The 22,369-nt window shown below is 50.9% G+C and overlaps 1 protein-coding gene across 3 annotated transcripts in view; it reads left to right on the top strand.

Annotated features, from left to right (window-relative positions):
• XYLB (xylulokinase) overlaps positions 1-22,369 on the top strand; it is a 47,655-nt gene that overhangs the window by 13,416 nt on the left and 11,870 nt on the right. For 2 of the 3 annotated variants that reach the window (XM_059390538.1, XM_059390541.1), the window contains 11 exons: positions 1,664-1,750; positions 2,348-2,476; positions 3,204-3,269; positions 4,597-4,669; positions 6,862-6,980; positions 10,447-10,528; positions 13,511-13,551; positions 14,139-14,254; positions 15,008-15,123; positions 15,769-15,842; positions 17,226-17,322. In XM_059390538.1, coding sequence (XP_059246521.1) covers positions 1,664-1,750; positions 2,348-2,476; positions 3,204-3,269; positions 4,597-4,669; positions 6,862-6,980; positions 10,447-10,528; positions 13,511-13,551; positions 14,139-14,254; positions 15,008-15,123; positions 15,769-15,842; positions 17,226-17,322 — 1,000 coding nt within the window. Of the gene's footprint in view, positions 1-1,663; positions 1,751-2,347; positions 2,477-3,203; positions 3,270-4,596; positions 4,670-6,861; positions 6,981-10,446; positions 10,529-13,510; positions 13,552-14,138; positions 14,255-15,007; positions 15,124-15,768; positions 15,843-17,225; positions 17,327-22,369 lie in introns of all 3 variants that reach the window. The other variant, XM_059390540.1, reaches the window with a different exon arrangement.

Raw genomic sequence — 22,369 nt, 5'->3', positions numbered from 1 at the left:
AATGTGGGGCTCACAACCCTGAGGTCATGACTTGAGCCAAAACCAAGAGTCCACTGCTTAACTGAGGAGCCACCCAGGCGCCTCTTACTTAGACGATTTAACCTAATCGCTACAGTGTTTTAGGAGGCGGTGTCAGGGTGTGGTTAGCATAGGAGCACTGGGTCTGCTGCCAGGCTCTATCCCCAGGCTCGCCATTTAAAAGTAGTGACCAGGGCATGTCATCGAACTTTCTGGGGCCTCTTGTCCTCCTCTGCCTGAGGTTCAATGTGAATGTGAAATACTTAGTGCATTAAAAACTTCATGTAAGTTTTAGCTACTACCTTTAGTATCATTGCCATTTACCTGAGGACACTGAGGCGCAGAGGGGCGATGCCACTTACCCAAGGTCACACAGCTGCCTGGTGGAGGAATCAGGACCCAAGCTGAGTCTTACCCTCTGAATCACTTTGCTCCGTGGTGGATTAGCCTGCTTTCACATCCTTGTGAGAGAGTGCTTACAGATTTTTCTGAGCCACCTCTTCTCCTCTGTCCTCCAGCCTAATAGGAATTTAACGCTCCTGTCCTGTTCGACAGATTCCCCGGGAGATCTTGCCCACCTCGCTCATCTGAACCACAGGCTGGGATACCCTGTCCCTCCTGGGCATCCCCTGATCCCATGCCAGGTGTCCCCAAGAACACCTCCAGCTTACCCCAGGGCCACAACCCACCTGTCATCTTTGACTGTCTAAGGGGTCTCCGTGCCCTGTTGATTTGTTATATGACTCTTGAATCTCCCACCTCCTCTCCAATTCTGCCTCTCTTGCCCCAAGCTGAATATCTACGATTTTTCTTTGGGACTCTGCTTGGGCCTCTCTGGCTCCCAGGTACCTTCTCCATGACTCCTAAACCCTTTCATACACTCAGCCCTGGCCATGGCACTCCCTTGCTAACCCAGAGTTCCCACACCTCCGAGATAAGTCCCCACCTCCAGGCCCTGGCGCTCAGGCTGCCACCTCCCCCCTCCAGCCCCCACCACCTCCCTCTTGCCCAAGACTAAGCCCACTGTGTCAGGTGCCACCGCTCCCTACACTTGCCAGCCTCTCTCAGCCATGCCTGCTCTCTGCATGGAGCACCCATGCGCTTAGCTCCAGCCCCTTTCCTACTAAACAGGGCCCCTTCTGCCAGCGCGTTCAATGGCCCTCCTCGGTGTCCCCACTGCCCTGCCACTGCACATCCACAGGGTTTTGTAATTGTGTGTTTGTGTCTTCCTCCCTGACTCACTGACCACATCGTAGAGAATAAGGACAGTACTATTCTCTTCATCCACCCCGTTGCCCGGCATGACCTAGGTGCTCCGTAAATGTTCGTTGAGTGAACGAACGGGTAACTGAATAAAGGAATGAATTTCAGGTACTATTGTGAGCGATATGTTTTTACAGTACAGTTTTATGAGGATACCAAGATCCAAACCACTAATTCTTTCTTGGACCCTTCCTTTAAATTTTGAGGGGGACAGGGCAGAGTTCTCATTTTCTAGAGCTGATAACCAAGTCTCAGAAAGGGTGAGTTCTGTAAGAAGTGGCAGGGCCAGGCTTGGAGCCAGTTCTTTGGGGTGTGGTCTGGACTCTGGGAGGTGATCCCAGTGTGTGGCCATGTGAGCATGTGCTTGGTTTTCCCTTGACAGCAACATGGAAGTGTATACTGGAAGGCTGGGGCCAGCCGCGTGCTGACAAGCCTGTCACCAGACCTCCTGTTACATAAGCAGCTGCAGGTAACCGTGGGAAGAAGGGCCCAAGCCCCTCTGGGCCCTGAAGTCTGGGGCTTTTGTGTATTGTCAAGGGTTTGGGAACTTTGGCTCAGGTAGTAGTGTAGTAAACAGGGTCTGCCCTGCCTCCTGCTGGGTACAGCTGGTGTCTGGATGGAGGGTCAGGTGCTGACAGCCCTCGTCTTGGGTCCCTTCCTGGTAGGCATGGCTCTGGCTAGCTTCCCCCTCAGAGAGCTTGCCTTGGCGTGTGATGCCTCTGGGTGGTGCTGGGAAGGCAGGCTCCGTCTTCTCCATGGTTCCCCGCCGCAAATGCCCCTGGGAAATGGCACTTTGTGGCAGCTCTAGCCCTCCCCTGCTTATCTCCAGTATCGCCAGTGGTGCTCAGGTGTCCTCCTCAGAACCTTCTACCTTGAGCTTTCTGGGGAGAGACACCAGTGGACCAAGCCGAGGTTTGGGTGGGAAGGGCTTAACCACGGGTCTCCCAAGGTCACGTCCAGTGGGGAGGTGACCCTGCTGTCATAGGTGGTGGAACCACCAGTGCTGGGGCGGCTTCCAGAGTCAGCAGGCAGAGTTCAAGCCTGTGCCTTTGTTCCTCCTTTCCAGGCGTGTTTCTCCATCAGGGACAGCCCAGTATGGATGGACTCTAGCACCACAGTCCAGTGCCGCCGACTAGAGGCCGCCGTGGGTGGGGCGCAGGCTCTCAGCTGCCTCACCGGCTCCCGAGCCTATGAGGTAAGCAGTGCCTGCCTGGGGCTGGGGGCCAGGGTTGGTCCTGGGAGGAGGGTCCTGTTGCTGGTTTTGGCCCCCTGTCCCTGGGTGTCTGGGACACAGCTGGTGACCTGCCCCAGTGGGGATCCCATGAGGCCCTGTGTGTATTGCCCCTGCAAAGCCAGCCCAAGGCTGTCCTGCCTCCCTCTGCTGCCCACAAGCAAGGATGGGTCTCTTGTTGCCCAGCAGGGGACCGAGGTGGGATCATAGCCATGCTCTCTGCAGGGTGATGATGGCACTTCCTCTGACCTGGGGATAAAAATAGCACTCATGCTTGGGACAGTTTTGAAGCCGAAGGGAGTCAATGTATGCAAGGCATTTAGTACAGCTCCTGGAAAAGTAAAAGAGGAATGAATAAATAAAAGGAATGCCTCTTTCCTGCTGGCTTCAGCCCCTGTTCCTGGAGCTGGCTCTGACTAGCCCAGTTTGGCTCATGATTGGGGGTAGCGAACATAGCCTCTTCTCCTGCACAGGTGCTCTTGGTCAGCACAGTCCCTGCGGTGGGGGGTGGCATGGGGTGGAGCAAGGCGTTTCCAGTAAGGGTGTGCAGCAAACATTTCTAGGTTTGAGGCCTTTGTAAAGCGTTCACGATACTAACTCACATCCAGAGCATGCTACGGCGACCTCACTTTGTGGAGATGATCACTGCACATAGGATTTGGGTTTTTAAGAATTTGCGCTCTTTTTCCAGCGTTTTACAGGAAACCAGATTGCAAAGATTTACCAGCAGAATCCTGAGGCCTATGCACACACAGAGGTTAGTTAAATGATCTTAATTTGATTTAAGTCCTAGTTGAATTTCTTTTATAATACTACCTTTAGCATAAATAGATCTCATGTTCATTGGCCAAAAATATTGATTAGCAGACATTAGAACTGGTGTATGTTTGGCTTACTTATTTCTCACTGGTAAGCCATCTCCAAAGAGGAGGGGAAAAGGAAATCATGGGAAAGAAAAATCAGGGCCTTTCCCCACCAGTGGGGTGGAGGTCAGGGGCAGAGGTCAAGGAGAGGGTGGGAGCCCTGAGGACTGGTGTCTTCCTGGGGCCTCCTGAGTAGGAGATCCAGGTGCACCTCAGTTTCCTGCCTGCTTTGTGCAGGATGGCTACCAGGCACTCGATTGGCGCCGGCTCACTGTTTTCTTTGGAAATGGGGAAAGCTGGACCCATATGGCTGCAGCTGTGGCCCTTCTGCCAGAGCCTGTGTCCCAGGAGCTCAGATTCATTCTTTGATCCACAAGCGGTGGAAGGCAGCACTTAATGCTGCCTGGGAAGTAGTTCCATACCTTGGCTAGTGATTTTCATCTCCGCATCATTAGAAAATGATCAGTGTATATTAAACCAAAGTGCCTTTTTAATATTGGAAGTTAACAACATCCCATTTATTACGTGATGACTCAAGTTTCCAGATTTCTCTGCAGCATTAGCTGTGTAGATTCCCGGGGAGGAGAGGGCAGAGACAGAAAAACCCTCTCCACATTCTCTGTGTAGAACAAAGGTGGCCTGAGTGGGGACAGGAGGTGTTGGCATTCTGCTGTGATTCCTGCCTGGAAGCACAGACCCTCGGGGACATTGGAAGTCTGTTATCCATTCCTCCAGCTCATGCCTGGGGTTTGTGGCTTCTGAGGAACTGACTTCCACTCACACTTATTCTGAACCCCCAAGAGTGTCTTTGTTGGTTCTGAATCCTGTGGCCACGCATCCCACTTCCCTTGTGACTAGATATAAAGACCACAGAAACAGAGAAAGGAAATCAGGCTCCTTGGATGCCCGGCAGAAGGGCCACTTCTCTGAGCACGGCTTTTCTACAGGCCTTGTTGCTCTTCCTCTTTGCTGGACTTGATGGTTCTCTGGCTGGTCAGAAACTGCAGAGTGAGGCACTCCCCCAAGGACTCGGTTCTTGGTATTCCAGATACATATGCCAACAGTCCTGTCTCCAGGATACTCTCTCACCGCCATTACTGGGCCATCTCGCTCCACGTTTCCGCTTCCCTCCCTGATTTAAAACTCTTCTCAGGTGGTGGGTATCAGAGTATTAAGTTGCTTATGGTATGGCCTATTTCACTGCCTCTCTCTCTTTCACAGAGAATTTCTTTGGTTAGTAGTTTCGCTGCTTCTCTGTTCCTTGGGTCTTACGCTCCTATCGACTACAGTGACGGTAAGCCTTCAGAGTCCTGGCGGGGGGTGCCTGTTCAGTATGTGGGTGGACGGGTGCACCTGTGGGCAGCGTGGGCAGGGCAGACTTTTAGCCCTATCATCTTTTGCTATGAAGGGAGTGTGTTAGTTATCTTTTGCTGTGTAATGAATGCTCCAATGCTTAGCAGAGTAGGAACTTTTTTTTAAAAGATTTTATTTATTTACTTGACAGAGAGATCACAATTAGGCAGAGAGGCAGGCAGAGAGAGAGGGGAAGCAGGCTCCCTGCTGAGCAGAGAGCCCGATGCAGGGCTCGATCCCAGGACCCTGGGATCATGACCTGAGCCGAAGGCAGAGGCTTTAACCCACTGAGCCACCCAGGCGCCCCAAGTAGGAACTTTATTTCTTAATATTTTATTTATTTGAGAGAGAGAGAGGGAGAGGGAGGGAGGGAGAGCACAAGCAGAGGGAGCAGCAGGCTCCACTGAGCAGGGAACCTGTTGCCAGATTTGATCCTGGGAGCCTGAGATCATGACCTGAGCTGAAGGCAGACGCTTCACCGACCAAGCCACCCAGGCCCCCTGACTGCAAGTGTTTATTATCTCACAGGATTTCTGCAGGTCCGTAGTCTGGGAGCCGGTAAGCTGGGTGGGCCTGGTCAGGAGCTCTCATGAGGTGGTGGTCAAGCTGGCAGCCAGGACCAGCCATCGAAAGGCTTGACCAGGGCTGGAGGATCCATTTCCAGAGCCCCAAACTTCTTAGCCAGAGGCCTCACTTCCTCACCACATGGGCCTCCCATAGGACATAGTGACAGTGGGTGGATCCCCGCTCCCCCACCCCCGCCTGAGCGAGGGATGAGACAAAACTGTGGCCAAGCAGAAGCCGCAGAATCTCTACACCTTAACCTTGGAAGTGATGTGCCATCCCTTCTGGCTCACCCTGCTGGTCGCACAGACCTTCCCAGGTGCGGGAAGGCAGGGACCTCACTAGGTGGGAACAGCAGGGCTCTGGGTGGGCCTAGGCCGCTTGGAGCCTGGTTCTTACAGGGTGTTGTTTCTTGAAGTTATGTTCACACCTGGGGAACTCAAGGGAGTGGTGAGTTTCTGAGTCAGTGCCTTGCCAAAAATTAATGTAAGCAATGCCAGTGAGGAAGGAGAGCCGGGATGAGGCTGCCGAAGGTAGTTTTGCGTGAGGCCATGCTAAAGGCCAAACAGCAGAAGGAAGCAGAGTGCAGAGCGAGAGCCCAGACCGATGCTTGTGACCTCAGAGGAGTCTCGGAAGGCTCAGAGCCCCCTGGAATCCAGCTGGAGTTGTCCGAATGCTGTCGTTGGCCACATACTATTCTAGCGTTCAGGGAGAGAAAGTAAGGTGTCAAAGAGGTGGTCCCCGAGCTTCACTCACAATCTGGGGAAGACAGGGTTCCCACAGGTAGCTGCACACAAGTCAGGCTAGCAGGACCCTGAACCTAGAATAGCCCATGTCCACCCATCTTCGCCATACCCACCCTGGGGCTGTTATGTGCTGCTGGGAAAAGTCACAGCCTGGCTCCCGTCGGTGTTCCAAAGTTCGGGTTCTATAGCCTTGCTGGGCCCTTGGCTCCACTCTCCTCACTCCCCCGAGAAGTCACTCCCTGATTTACCAGGCATCTCACTTCCTTCCTTGGGTCCCTGCCGATGGCTGTCAGCCTCCACCTGGGCCCAGTGGAGGAGGAAGAGAAGAGCCCTTCTCTGCTCTGGCTTCTCTCCCCTTTGCCATCCTCAGGAAAGCGTTGGGCGACATAGATTGTTTTCCGACAGACTTTGGGAGCTGATCCCCGTGATGTTCTTGAAAAGTTAGAGGTGACTAGGGAAGCCTGAGGGCTGACCCACATCGGCATGGAGCCATCTCTGCACAGACCCCTCGAGCCCCAGGGGACACGGAGAACAGTTCCTCATCAGCGTAGTGCCAGGTCTTAGGACCACAGATTCCTAGGCTGACATGAGGAATATTTGGAGGAGGTGGTGGGGCTGTGTGTTTCCAAGGCCCCTGCTGACCTCTGGTTCTCCGGCTTTCTAGTTGCCTAATGACCCAGGCACACTGCATGCATTGCATTGGGAAAGAGCTCCAGGTATGATTTTGTGGCAAGAACTGGATCAGCTTTCCACCAGATGGGCGCATGTTCACCACAGGTCCTTTGCAAAGATGTTTCTGTTTCTCGTTTCCTTCATTCCTTAGGTTCTGGAATGAATTTGTTGCAGATCCAGGACAAAGTCTGGTCGCAGGTCTGCCTTCGCGCCTGTGCACCTCATTTAGAGGAGAAGCTTGGCTCACCTGTACCGTCATGCTCTGTGTTGGTAGGTCCCCGTGCAGGTGACATGGCTCATTTCCAAGCGGGCAGCTACTGGGGCAAGCAATGCAGAATACACACACACACACACACACACACAGAGTCACCCTCATTCATTTCTTTACACACAGGCATACAAACGCGGATTTTCAGGCTAGTGTAAGGGAAGTATTTGATGTACAGCAAAGCCAAATGTCTGGATCAGTGCCTTGCATTTAGCAGGGACTCAAGTGCACATACAGATGACTGCCTCGTGGCAGCAAGGTGTGGGGAAGGGGACCTGGGAAAATTCCACTAGAAATTTATTAGAACAGGAAGAAAAGTAGAAGGTATAAGTGGTGGGTGATTACGCACTTTAGGAAAAAGTACACAGAATGCTGACATTCTAGGGCTAGATACCACCTCTGAAGCTTAAAACGGGCAGTCTGGAGAAAATAGAAATATGAACAAGCTGAGGGAGAACGCAGGCTGTGTGGCAGACTGCCCAGGCTGGATTCCTGCCTCGGCTGCTCACCAGTTCTGTGACTTTCTTCTGTACCTCAGTTTCCCCATCATTTCCATAATTCCTGAAATAGTGGGAATAATGATATTCTCTGTGTCATGCAGACTTGTGCAGAATAAATGAGGTAGTGCATTTAAAGCGCTTAAGATGGGGTGTCTACCTAGCTCAGTTAGAGCATGCATCTCTTGATCTCGGGGTTGTGAGTTTGAGCCCCACTCTGGGTGTAGAGATCACTTACAAATAAAAGCTTTATTTATATGTGTGCCTGGGAGGCTCAGTGAATTAAGCCTCTGCTATGGTCCTGGGATCGAGCTCCACATCAGGCTCTCTGCTCAGCAGAGAGTCTGCTTCCCCTCCTTTTTCCTGCCTCTCTGCCTACTTGTGATCTCTCTCTCTCTCTCTCTGTCAAATAAGTAAAAATCTTTTTAAAAATTTAAAAAAGAAGAAAAACAATTAAAGTGTTTAAGATAGTGTCTGGTCCCAAGGGTAATATTAAAAACATTTACGGCAGCCACATGCAAAAGAATGAAATTGGACCCCTGCCTTACACCGTACACAAAAATTAACTGAAAATGGATTAAAGACTTGAATGTAAGACCTGAAACCATAAAAACTCCTAGAAGAAAACGGGTGTTAGTGACAATTTTTTGGATTTGACACCAAAAGCAAAGGCGAGAAAAGCAAAAATTAAGTGGGACCTCATCAAACTTAAAAGCTTCTGCACAGCAAGGGAAACCATCGATAAAACAAAAAGGCAACCTATGGAATGGGAGAAAATATTTAAAAATCATATATGTGACAAGGAGTTAGTATCCAAAGTATATAAAGAACTCTGCTCCACAGCAAAAAGGCAAGATAGTGTGGTTTAGAACATTTAACCATTAGCACAGAATCCCCATTCAGCATAGACATCTAGTTAACTACATTCGTGGCTGTTCTGTGGGGAGAATGGAGTAGAGGGAGACTGGGCCCTGCCTTCAGAGGACCTTTGGTGGGAGCACACACCACACATTCAGAAGAGCGAGAATTCTCAGTGTTTCTGAGTGTCAGTGGGAAGGAAGCAGAAGGTCCCTGAAGCCCGCTCGTGCTGCCTGTTCCAAGTCCCAGCCACTCTTTGAGATTGACTCCGATGTACGGAGCTGAGGGAGGAGAGGCCCCTGCCTTGGAAGGGGACAGTTCAGGACCCAGGCCTGCTGAAGCCCAGTAGAGAGAATAAGAAAGGGCCAGCAGGAACTGGCCACGCCTCTGAGATTGGTATTCCATGCATGGCTTTTGGTTTTGTGTGAGATGGAGAGCAGTGTTTGGTCCATGGCAGCGGGCTTTGTTTGCCTTATGCCAGGAACACATGCCTCCAGGAGGGGGCCTGTGCACAGACCGGCAGCTTGAGGAATGGAAAAGAACTGACTCTGAAAGGGTCTTTTCATTTGTACATACGTACCCACGTGATGGGGGGAAACAAGCCGAATTCATGTTTCCCAGCATCCCTTCTTCTGCAGGCAGTGCCCATATAGCTTTGTCATTTCCGGCAGGAACGGGTTTGGGATATATGGTATCGGACTTCTCCAGCCCCAGTTTGCGGCCTCCTCACCCAGTTATTTTGCCAGCAGCCGTGGCTTTGTGCAGGTGTTACCCAGCAGCACCCTGCCCCAGCTGCGTTCATTTGTCTTACCTTGCCTGGGGCTTCTGTGACTCCATGTTTGCGCCCTGCAACCCTGGAGATCCAGGGAGTTAACACCCCAGGGGGACAGCCCCTGCATCCTTCACACACAGCTCCTTGGACATTGCCCACAGTGAGGACCAGCTTGACAGTGTACCTTTAGGTGGGCTCTCCTGCCTCCCCACTTCCCCTCTCGTTTCTTGGGATTGCTTCTCCCAAATAAGCCACCTGCACATGAACCCTGTGTCAGGCTCTGTTTCCTCAGGCAACCCGGGCCAACACATTTCTCTCCTGGGAGATGGCTTATTCTGATGTAAATCTGATTTTTTTCCTGGAAGGAGCAAGATTTTCTCTTCCTTTTTTTTTAAAATTAATTATTTTTATTAACATATAATGTATTATTTTGTCTGTGAATCGTCAGGCTTACACGTTTCACAGCACTCACCATATCACCTACCTCCCCTACAATCAAGCAAAATATTCTTTCCAGACACCAGGATGGCCCATCATTCATTTAAACTTTTGGAGTTTCGGTAAAGTCAGGGAAAGGGGAAAAATGTTTTTCTTTTATAGCTATGCTCTCTAAAGACCCCTCCAGAGGGGTCACTGCTGTCTGGTCCCACAGCTCCCCTGGGAGGAGACCTGGAGGCCATGTTTCCCCAGGGGTGTTCCCTCCCCACACTGCTGTTTTTGGTTTATTTTCCTTAGAAACTTGACCTGTGCACTTGTGTGTTTGGTTAATCAGATTGCTGGGCTGATAGAGCAAGGGTATGGGGCCTTCTCTTCTTCCATGAATTTCTTCCTGTGTGTCCTCTTGTTATTTATTTTAAAATTTTTTAAATTAATTTTATTTATTTATTTGAGAGATCATGAGCAGGGGGGAGGGGTGGAGGGAGAAGCAGACTTCCTACTGGGAGGGAGTGTGGGGGGAGTGGATAGCCCAATGCGGGATTCCATTCCAGGACCACCTGAGCCGGAGGCAGACGCTTAACCTACTGAGCCACCCAAGCACCCTCCCCTTACTTATTTACCACTAATGCTGTCTCAGAATTTGGAACTTACAAAATAAGTACACATTGGGGATTGGTTTGTTCAAGCTGCCTCTCAAAATCCAATGGTGTTCAAGGCGGGGTGACCTAATATTTGTGCTTCCAGTCCTGGGCTGGGCTCCTCTGGCTTCTCATGAACGGGAGGGACATCCCTGGTTTAGGACAGGGACTGATGTACCTGCAGGCGTGGTGACCTGAGGCTTGGAGGGCTATGCAGAGTAGGTCAGATTTACCTCAGGAGGGCATGCTTGCTTTTCTTCCTCAGGGAGCCATTTCCTCCTACTTTGTCCAGCGCTATGGATTTCCTGCAGGATGCAAAGTGGTGGCCTTCACTGGGGACAACCCTGGTGAGTATCTTGAAGGATTTCACTCTCCAAGTAGCCTGACTTGGTCCATGCTGGACATTTGAGAATGCCAACCTCTGGAAACCCTTCTGTGGCAGGCCCCTTCCTCCCTGGCCACCTGCCACACTGCTGGCCTGAAATCTGACTCCCTGTACTGCCCTATCTTGGCTCCGACTCTGTCCTCTGCCTTTCCCTTCCAGTGTGAATGATCAGCAGTTAAGGCAGGCGGTCATGCCCACCCCTCCCTAACTGCCTTTTCTGTTCCAAGCTAATCTTCTCAGTTCTCCAGCCTTTCCTCTAGGACTTGGTTTTGTATCTCCTTCTCGTCATTTGATCTATAGGTGTGAATTACTCTCCATCCAAACACCTTATCCTTCCCCTAGCCGCTCCAGGAAGAGTCATCAGGTCTCTGAAGAAAGGGCAGGTGGCCGCACTGTGCCGTATGTGGTGGCACCTCAGCCCCACCCCTGCAGCCCTTTTCCTAGAGAGCCACCAAATTCAGGTTGCCAGGCAAATGCAAATACAGATACAAGGACACCCAGTGTGCCTTGACTTTCAGAGGAATTATGAATAATTAGTGTAATAAGTGCATTCCATGCAATATTTGAATTTCACATAAGAAATGATCTCTTAGTTTAAGTATGGCCCAAAGTATGTCTCTCTGAAATTCAAATTTGCTCTTAGAAGGTCAATGTAAAGTACGTAGTAGAGGACCTGGGCTGCTGCACAGGTGGGGCCAGGGTTTGCTGTCCTAGGGAGGCTCACTTCCTTCTTAGAGCCTCTCCTGCTTCTCTCTGTAGTCAGGGAGTGTGGCTCCCTATTTCTTATGCTTTGCTCTCCTTTTAAACACATTTAAGTTTTTTTTTCTGCCTTCAGCCCTCCTTCCGGTTTCAGCACCCACCAGCCTCCCTGTACTCTCCTCCTGTTGGCTGTGTAGACAAGCAGGACAGGGGCATCCAAAATAAATAGAGAGAGATGCATATGTCTGCGAGTTGTATGCCTCAAAATAGAGCGGATGGTCCTTGTTAAAATTCATTCTTAACAGCGAGAGTTACTTTATCAGTATTATTATTAGAGTCCCTATTTTCTTCAGTGTTTCTGTATATTTTTGTGATCAGGAAAAAGCACTGAAGTCGCTACTGTTGTTATATGCGTCACTAAGAATAATGCTCATGGCGTTCCTCGGTCTCCTTCCAGCCTGGAGCTGAGGGCATGGCAAGCTCGTCCCTGCCACACTTGAGGCCACCTCAGTGTCCTGGGTGTGACCCCTCCCTCCTGGGACAGCCTTGGCTCTGGCATCTGGAGGGAACCCCAGGAGCCAGACAAGGGCCTTTCCCATCCCTGAGCCATTTCTGGAGACGGTCATGCGGGACCTGTTGGCCAAGCACAGAAACTAACAGAGCAGGTTTGGGAGAAGTGATCCCAGTGTTCCTGGTAGGAAGGTGGAGGGGAGGCAGAGGCTGGTGTTTAGAAGCCAGATTTCCACAGTGACAAGGCATGAAGGCCCAGGCTGTCCCTGGGGTTGAGAGGAGGCTCCAGGCTGCAGTGTGTGGGTTCTGGTGCTCCTGGCCCCCATTTCCATATCCCTAAGAGCTGGGAGGTCCAGCCTCCCTCAAAGAAGAACAGTTGGTGTAGGAACACCAACTTAGGAAAGTTTTCCACTTCTGTGGGCCACATCTGTTTTCCTTTCAGAATGAAAATAACTTTGTTGAGTCTCATTAGGCCATGTATAGTCTCGTACCCCCTCTGTCAACTAGAAGAATGTCGGGGGAAGAATGGGCCTTTATAACCACTGAAGTGAGCACCTGGGTTTGTCTGAGCAGGAATGACAGAGAAGCAGCTTTCCTATCCTACCTCCTGGACCTCGGTTTCAGGCTGAAGGTTGGCGATGCCAGGCAGGTAGCCCTCAGTCAGTCCCTCCCGAAGTGTGACCTTGAGGGTGCGGCTGTTTTAAATGATGCATTAGTTGCTTCTCCATTAAAACAACAGCAGTGATGAGCAAGCAGACTAACCAAGCTCATGCTCTTTGTCTTACTCACAAGGGATACCTCTTCACTGCAGGGAAAGAAAAAAAAAATTAAACACTGACAAACCAAAAGAAGGATGTAAAAATCATCCATAATCTCTTAACCCAGAGATAATCACAGTTAAAATTTTGATGGCTATCCTTCCACATTTCTTTCTGTGCTCATAAATAAACATATTTTGTTTTAGTGGGCAGCATCATTTCAACGGTTGCCTAGGGCCCAGTGGTCCCACATTTATCTCCCTAGTCCCCTGTGGTGGAGGTCGGTGGGGCTTCTGTGCGCTGGCAGTGCAAACAGTGATGATGTGCACACCCTGTCCTGTCCCTCATCCCTACAGGCTAAGTTCTACAAGATGGGGCTCTTGGATCCAAGGCTCTGACACACACGGCAGCAGTGGTGGAGGACACCTGTCCCTCCCACATTTCTCCTTCACTCGCTCAGTCAGTCACATTTAGTGAGCAGCCCCATCCACGCCCCGCCCCCGGCCCGGTCCATGCTAGACCTTCTTTTAGTTCCAGAGTGCATCAGTGAGCCCAGCAGATGCGGACTGCTATTCTGGGCCCCCTGTCTCGGGGACAGACCGCTCTTTACATTCTGCCCCTTCACACTCCTGCCTCACCTTTGTCTTTCCCTGCCATGTGTCTGATGTCTTGACTCGGTTCCCTTGGTTCTCTGCACTCTTGGGAGCACCTGATGGTGGGGAGTTGGACCCTTTTAGAAGACGCATCCCAGCTCAGATCAGAGGCCCTACTGATCTGAGACTACAGGGACTCTATCCTTTCACACCGGGGTCCTCCCCTTGGGCTCTCCCAAACCCTCAGCTCATCCTTTCCTACCTCTACCCTGGTATGTGGCTTGGGGCGGGAGGTTCGGAGCTGGCTCCCACCTGGGGGTGACTGGTTTGCTTTGTGGCTCTGTGTGACCTCCCGCTAACCAGAGGTTCCCCTCCCATTCTCAGCATCGCTGGCAGGCATGAAGCTGGAGGAAGGTGACATTGCGGTAAGGCGACTTCTCACATCTCTCACCCATAAGCAAAGCCCACTCTCTCTGCCCAGGGGGACAAGGGCCCCAGCAGCATCTTTGTTGCCTATTAGAGGGTCTGGCGGTCCCAAAAGGCAGCTGAGGGAGGGGATAGGAAGACCCAGGCCCCAGGACCTGCTCATATCTCCTCTCTTAGAAGGTCATGGCCTTTGCCCGGTAGGCAGGTCCCCTTATTGGCCAGTTTTGGTGGATACAGTGGCAGAGAGGTCAGGCATTGGAGCGGAAGACTGTGAGCTCTCCGGATGAATAAAGAAAACAGAACCTGTGCTCTTCTGGGTCTAATGGGAAAGTCATCTGGGAACCAGTAGTCACCCAAACAGTTAGTTAGATACAACTGTGGTTAAGTTCTAGAAAATGGGCCCACAGTTTCCATGAGAGCCTAAATCTGGTTGCTAATTGGTTTGTCTGGTGTGGGAGGGTCAGCAGAGGTTTCTCTGAGGAAGTGGTGTGTACTCTGAGGTCTGCGGCATGAGGAGTGAAATGATGGAGGTTTGGGGATGGTGGAGTGGGGCAGAGGTGCCTCATCTCTGGCCATTTCTTCCCAGGTCAGCCTGGGCACCAGCGACACCCTATTTCTCTGGCTCCAGGAGCCCATGCCCGCCCTGGAAGGGCACATCTTCTGCAACCCGGTTGATGCCCAGCACTATATGGCGCTCCTGTGGTAAGCTTGGTGGGCAGTGGGCACGTCAGGCACTATCTGGAGCCCTCGAGCTCTTCTTAGCAGGCTTTCGTGGCAGCTGAGACGCTGGGACTCACTGGGTTTTTCTGACAGCAGAGCTGGGTGGGGAGGAACCCAGGACATGGAGTGCTCCCCAAATCCAGATTCGAATCCCATCCTCAACACCCATATCCTATGTGGCTGGGGGCAGACCCCAGAGCGTGTCTCAGCCACAGTCTCGACTCATGAAATGTGTTGTTAGGACATGCGTAGCACATGGTAGACGTTCAGTAAATAGTAGGAAGCACGCCCTGCCCCTTATGGTTGTCATGGAGGATGTGTACTCTGCACCCTGATCACAGGCCTTTGGAAACCCACCAGAGGCACCTAGGGAGGTTCCTGAGCCTCTAAACTCTAGGAACCATTGGAGAATATGTAGGTCTAGTGAATATAGCTGGCTCTGTTCCATTGTCCAGGTGGTATAACGTGTAGAAGCTACAACTCCCCATATTTCCCTGGGGTGTCTTCGTGGCAGCCTCTGTAAACAGACCCCAAGACAGGCCTTCCCCAGTTACTCCCAGGGACCTTCGCTGGGCGTAATACCTGAGGGAGAGCCTCAGATCTCTGCTGTCCACTGCCTGGGGTTGTGGTCCAGCCCGACCTGCAGCCCTTCAACCTGGGACTCTTCCCCAAAACACATGGGTCCAGCCAGCAAGCACTGGGTGCCCCCCCCCCGGGTTCTGTGCACTTCTGCAGCTTTAAAAATGGCTCCCTCATGAGAGAGAAGATCCGCGATGAGTCCGCTTCCTGTTCCTGGAGTGATTTCTCTGAGGCGCTGCGGTCCACGGAGATGGGCAACAGCGGGAACCTGGGTAGGCTGTTTGGTGATGCACTGGCCTGTGAAGGGCAGCAGCTGCTGGCAGGAGGGCCCCAGGGGAATGGGGAGAGAGGACCATGGAGCAAGCCAGGGGAGCCCCAGCTGTCCGTCCTTCTGCTCCATGGGCCTTCCAAGCTAGCATGAGACCCAATGATGTGAGTTAGTAGGGCCATTCTCTGTGCTTTGAGTGGAGGGCCCTGTCTGCTTCAGAGCCCCTGGTGACTACCTCAGGGATGGCAGCCATGGCTCCTGCTCCACTCTGGTGTGCACCCATCCATAGCTTTCTGCCCCAGCTGCAGCGTTCTGTTCAGAAGAGGGCCCAACCTTGGGCCAGGCCTCCTGAGCAGGGAGGGGACGCGCCACCCTTGGCCAAACCTGAGCTGGTGTTTTCGGGGCATTGGGGCAGCTGCCTCTGGTCTGGGCTGTTGGGTGAGTGTTGGCGGAACTGTCTCTAAGAAGATATAGCCCCAGCACTTCCAGTTCCTGTCTTTCCTGCTAGAGAGCAAGACGGGAAGTATTCCCGTCTCTTCTGGGGGCCAGAGATGTGGGGTCACGTCACCCTATTCCGTCCTAAGTCTTTGAGAAGCTTATATTTTGCTTTTGATTACTGACAATGAATCTCTTCCTGGTCTGGTTTCAGGTTTTTATTTTGATGTAATGGAGATCACCCCTGAAATTACTGGGCGCCACCGGTTTAGCGCAGAAAACCGCCAGGTATGTGTGGTATGGGAGGGACATCGGCTCCAGTTCTGAGTGTTGAATTCAACAATTGCCTCCCAGGTTCTGCTACTTGAGGGACTTCCTGTACTCCGCTATTGCTTGAGCAAACATTTGGATGGGCCAAAGTGCATTTCCGTCCTGGGGAACCCACAGGATCTAAGACACTGTTGTCTCTCACAAAGAGGAGTACAAACAAACAAACAAAAAAGCCTGCGGGCTTTCCCCTGAGCTAACACATGTCCACGCTGACCGCCACTGAGAGCCGTAGAGCCTGTTCCCTCTGCAGGCTCAACCCTGCACCCCCAAAGACTCACACTTTCTCCAGATCAGGAATTCCTTCCTGATCGAAAGCCTTGGGGACAGGATGCATGAACATTTACTGAGCGCTGTTTCCCTCCAAGCACACCGTGCCGGTGGCTTCCCGCATCCTCCATTGACTGCTCAGAGCATCTTGAGGTCCAGAGATGCTGAATCATGTGCCCAAGTCAGCAGGACCTAGGAGGTGGAGGGAGGGGGCCTCCAGACCCGATCCTCCCTGGCCCTGAAGCGCTGTTTCCTTTCCCCTCCACTGTGCTGCCTTTCCTGCGTGGGCCTGAGTAATTCCCTCTGTCTAGTAACTGTTACAGTTAGAGTTGGCATCAGCTTTGTGGCTGATGAAGTCACTGTATGTTGGGTTGTAAGTGGAAAGCCTTATACAAACTCTAGCGGGGAGGGGCTCATCTCAGTCTTCTGAGGAAGGGTCTCTTTGGTTTCTGTTGTTCCAACAGAGAAGACGTGCCTGTTCCCTTTTGCATAAACCCATCAAGGTCTGTCAGGGAGAAGGTAGGGTTTGTCACTGGTCTCAGGGGCTAAGGCCTGGGTGAAGCTGGGGTTGCCACCTAGCAGCAGTAGCCTGCACGACACTCCACAGTGTTCTGTGGGTTCTCAGCATAAGCTCCGGGTTCTCACTTGGGACCAAACACCAAGATCCAGCCCTGTTGTGTCATTTGATCTTTAGAACCACCGTGAAACTCAGGTACCGTTATGGCCTTGGTTTTGTTAAGAAAGAAAATGAGAATCCCAACGAGATTTACAGAACTTATTCGAGGTGGCAGAGCTGAACCCTCCGTGGCCTGAGACCAAGCTCCCCAATGCTCTGGCTCCCTGAAGTGAGCACACCTGAGGCTGGGGTCACGTATGTGTGGGGGACATGCTTGTGTGCACACATATGGCAGGTGCTTAGTGGGTCAAGAGCTCCAGCTGTGTGTGAGCTGCCCAGGAGACCCGATCCCTGAGTTCCGAATCTGGGCCACATATGCACACGCACGCACAGACGCGTGCACACACAGTGAAGGGACAGCAAAGGTTTTCACGGTGCCTACTTTCTCTTGGGGACAGGTCTCAGCATTCCCGGGGGCTGTGGAGATCCGGGCACTGATCGAAGGGCAGTTCATGGCCAAGAGGATCCATGCTGAGGGCTTGGGTTACCGAGTCAGTAAGTGAGTGGCTGGCGGGCTGTGTTCTGGGGCGGGGACCCTCACACCCTGAGGTGCTTGTGATCCTTCCTGGCCTTCAGGTCAGGCACTGTCTGTCGAGGCTTCACTCCAGGGGCTGGAGGAGAGGGAGCCCAGCCCCAGGTGGCTAGGGAGAAGGTGAGTCAGTGGGCAGGGATATGCAGGCAGGCAGGGGATGAGGGGACACTTGTTCCTGCTTCTCTGCTCTGTCCCCAGTAGCCTGACCTCTTAGCAAGTAGCTGTAGCACTTAGAGACCTTTCTGTAGCCCAGACCTGAGACAACATGATATCCCAAGCCCTGGACCCTGAGGACATGGGCAATGCCAGTGGGAGAGGTCTATGCTGGGGCCACCTGCCTCTGGGGCACAGCCTAAGCACTTCAATTTGGACAGAGAAGAGTGGGAATACAGAACCACTGTCCCCACTGAGAGATCTGGAATGGAAAGGCAGGGCAGGATGGATTGGGGCAGGCACCCACGGAAAGAAAGGGATTTCTAAGAACTTGAGCTATGGAACGGGCAGCCTCAGGGGGGCAGCGAGTTCTCCTTACTGCTGGCCCTGGAATGGTCTGGGGCACAGGCTTCTGCCCTAAGGGTGGAGTCCTCATGATACTTTTGTGGACAACCTGAGCTCTGTGTAGTATGTTTTCTGCTTTTGAGCCAACCAAGTGCAAGCGTACTCTGGAAGTCAGCACTAGGTAAGCCTTTCCGGGAAGCCGCACATGCACACACACCCCGGCAGTCGCGCCTCTCTGTGAAGGCCTAACGGAGATGTGTACCCGTGGGCTCTAGAGACGTACAGGAGAGCAATCGTCGTGGCTGGTGCCCACCGGCCCCATGCTGCAGCCCGGCGCCTGTGGGTGGTAGGCAGGACAGGTGTATTGTGGGCTATTCATGCAATGTGACGTGACAGAGAAATGAAAATAAACCAGCCTCCACCCTGGGCAACGAAATGGATGAAGCTCGCACATGTCTCTCAGTGCGAAAGAAGCCAGGCACAACAGTACGCGGGGTGGGATTCCATGTCTGTCAAGTTCAAAACCGGACGAAACGATTTGCTGTCACTGGAAGCCAGGGTGGCGAGCCTGCTACCTTTCAGAGGTAGAGGGCCTCTGTGGTGCTGTTGGTGTTCTCTAAGTTACACGCGAGCCTGGAGTTTGTGAGAATTTGTCAAGCGGTCAGCTTATGAGGCGTTCTGCATGTTTTTTGGGGTATATAAGTTCACCACAAATTTGAAAGTAAATAAAATGAGCATGATAAACATTTCCATTTCTCTCCATTCCGTCACTCAAAGTCTGAAAAGAAATTCCCTGGGGCACCTGGGTGGCTCAGTCGGTTAAGCATCTGCCCCTGGCTCAGGTCATGATCCCCAGGGTCCTGGGGTTGAGCCCCATGTAGGGCTCCCTGCTTAGCAGGGAGTCTGCTTCTCCCTCTCTCTCTCTCCCCATCTCCCTCCACGTGCTCTCTCTCCCACACCCTCTCTCTGCGTCTCTCAAATAAATAAATAAAATCTTAAAAAAGAAAGAAAGAAAAAAAGAAAGAAAGAAATACATTCTCCAAAGATCTCCAAAGATTTCAGAATCTCCTGAAAAGTGAGACTGGTGAGCAGGGCAGGGATGGGGCTGAGGTTGGCGCTCACGTCTGGCATGAAGGGTTCTCCGGCCAGCAGAAGGTGGCACTTCGTCGGGAGCTGGCCCTGAGCAGTGTGCAGGAAGAGGCGGTCAGAGTAGAGAAGTCCTCCTGGGCACTGGAGAGGGGAAGGGATTATGCCACCATTCCCAGCCTTTAAAGCATTTTTGTGCAAACCCACATAAAGTTCTTTATCCTCTTAGCAAGCTTAAAGGCAGTGTCAAACCTGTCCTGCCGGCTCTGCTGGGTTCCTCTCCAGTAAGATTACATAAATGAACATGCCTGGAACCAAGCAGGGCTACACGAACGTGAGGCATCATTCTCCCAGCTGCTGTGTGGACTGACCCGTGTTCTTAGGGGACTTGCTTCTATAACTCGACATTATGTTTATGAATTCCTCCGTGTGAATACTTTGCTCATTATCGGCTCTCCCGGTGGTGTGGCGATCCATCACGGGCTTGTACCGGGATCGACTGATCCACTGTTCTCTGACGGACGTTTGCGCTTCCCAGCTCAGTGTCATGAACTGTGCCGTGAATGGTGCATGCCCTTGGCTGATTTTTCTTTACTTCATCCCTCCTGTGTGACAGGGATCAGTAAACTGACCACCTGAGTGTACGGATTTTTTTTCTAGAACTTGTCATGTTTGGCTAGCATAATGTTTACTTTGCTAATCAGATACCTTTGGGCTGGGCCTGCTCACTCCGGGGCCAGTGTGGCACAGGTGCAGCTGTTCCCTAGCCCAGTCCCCTCAGTTACTCCCTTCTCCTGGCCCCGCAGATGGTCCTGTTGTCGGCACCTGGGCCTACAGCTCCTGCTTCTTCTTTTTTTAAATTAGATTTTATTTATTTATTTATTTGTTTGTTTGAGAGAGAGAGACAGCACGAACAGGTAGGAGGAGCAAAGGGAGAAGCAGGCTCCTCCATGAGCAAGGAGCCCATGTTGGGACTCCATCCCAGGACCCCCGGGTCATGACCTGAGCCGAAGGCAGACGTTTCACCAACTGAGCCACACAGGTGCCCTCTTGTTTTTTTTCTAGTAATGACTTAAAATTTCAACCTAGATACCAACACTTAACTGCTTTGGATCACTGTTTGGAATTTATATTCTCTTTAGTAATTATATCCCCCACTAAAAGACATTATATTATGCTTCTTCTTTTCTCTTTTTTCTTTCTTATTTAAAGATTTTATTTATTTATGTGAGAGAGAGAGAGAGTGAGCACAAGTAGGGGGAGGGTTAGATGGAGAGGGAGAAGTGACTCCCCACTGAGCAAGGAGCCCAGACGCAGGGCTCAGTCCCAGGACCCTGGGATCATGACCTGAGCTGAAGGCAGAGGCTTAACCTCCTGAGCCACCCAGGTGCCCCCTCTTCTCTCTTTTCTTTACCTCCCATTTTCCAGTTCCAGAATGCTACTGTTCAGTGTGCATTATGCATCAATAACTATTTAAATTGTACACTTGGTGGCTTTCCTTGATTACCACTATTTATTATATCACACATCTAAGTGGTTTTGTATCTTTCATCTTTGCTTCAGGACATCCTTGATTAATTCTTTCATGTAGAGGTGGAGGTATGGGGTATGGTCTCTGTATGAAAATAGGTTAATTTTGCCTTCACACTTAAATGCTACTTTTTATAATATGTGGAATTCTGAATTCAAACATCATATTATTTTGCAACTTTGAAAATAACATTCTGTAGTCTTCTGACTTAGAGTGTTGCCAGTGAGAAGCCCATCTGAATGATTTTGTTTACAGAATCTTCTAGAATCTTCTTTCTTAGGATTTTGAAATTTCTCAACTTAAGTCTAGATATCAGGCCTTATGCTTTCATTGTGCTGAGCACCTGCTGGCCCCTTTTGCCTGAATATATATGACTTTTTCTAGCTTGGGAAAATTTATTACATAATTTCTCCAATGATTTCATTCCTTCATTTCCCCCGTTCTTTTTACTAAGATTTATATTAGACCAGTGGTTTCTGACTAAGGTGGTTTTGCCCCCCAGAGGATATTTGACAATATCTGGAGACATTCTGGTGTCACAAACGGGGAGCCCTCCGGCATCCCACCAGCCTGGACGCCGCTGCACATTCTGCAGTGTGCGTGACAGCCTCCCCTTCTCCCCTCCCCTGCGCAGCCAATGATTATCCAGCCCAAGTGTCAGCTGTGCCCAGCTTGAGAAACTTGTCTAATACAGGCCAGGTGTGGGCTCTCTGGCCCTAACTGCATGTTGCTTTATTTCATCATAGACTTGTCATTATTGGGGGCCCCAGGCTCAGTCGGAAGACCATGCAACTAGTCATCTTGAGGTCGTGAGTTCAACCATGTTGGCTTTAGAGATGACATAAATAAGTAAATAAAATTGTTAAAAAATGAACTTGTCACTATCATACTCAGTTTTTAAATTCATTTCTTTATGGACTGTCCTTCCTCAACTAGGAAATAGGCTCTTTGAGAAGGAGAATCTCATCCATCTTGTGGAACCATCTATTCCCACTTAATAAACCACTGCCAGGTGGTAACTGGGCACCCCCTAAGTATTTGCAGACTGAACAGCTCTAAAGGATAAATGAATTCTGTGTCTTCTGACTTCATTCTGTCACTTTCCTTGTCATTTTAAATCATAGGGAATTTCCTGGACTGCATCTTTCAGTTTATTGTATTAGATATGGCCGTGTTTATTCTACTATTTAGTTTTTCCACCTAAACGTGTTTGTCATCATGTATCATTTTTTATTTTTATTTTTTAAAGATTTTACTTATCTATTTGAGAGAGAGAGAGCGCGAACACAAGCAGGAGAGGGGCCAGAGGCAGAGGGAGAAGCAGACTATCCGCTGAGCAAGGAGTCCGATGTGGGACTTGATCCCTGGACCCTGAGATCATGACCAGAGCCAAAGGCAGATGCTTAACCGACTTAGCCACCCAGGCGCCCCTATATATCATTTTTTAATTTTTAGAACTCTGTCTTGTGTCCCAGTTCTTCTTCGTAGTGGTTTATTCTTTTTAATGGATTATATACCTGTTCAAGTACACGAGATGATAAAATATTGGAATTTTTTCAAATTTGCCTTTTGTTGCCTGGGTTCTTTTCCTTCTGAGGTAGTCTGTTCACAGTGATCCTTCTCTTTCACACCGTTGGTTTTTCTCAATCACTTTGGCTGTGGGTTGGTAGTACCGAATGAGTAACTGGGTCTCAGTGTAGACAGGGAGCCTAGGTTGCTGTTCACGTACGAGGCCCCTCCTCCGTGTCCCACCCGACCTGCCCTCTCCAAGCTGCAGAAGTAGATGGTGTGACAATAGGCAGATTTAAGTTGAAACTTGTGAGCATCGGATAAGCTTTAAAGCTGGAGTCCTCCCTACAAAGGCTCTCCACATGCTAAAATCAGCAGCATTTCAT

This window comes from Mustela nigripes, chromosome 2, assembly GCF_022355385.1.
Source record: "Mustela nigripes isolate SB6536 chromosome 2, MUSNIG.SB6536, whole genome shotgun sequence".
In the NCBI taxonomy this organism is placed as follows: Eukaryota; Metazoa; Chordata; class Mammalia; order Carnivora; family Mustelidae; genus Mustela; species Mustela nigripes.
The sequence above is the reverse complement of the archived record's forward strand: the minus strand, read 5'-3'. Positions and strand labels throughout refer to the sequence as shown.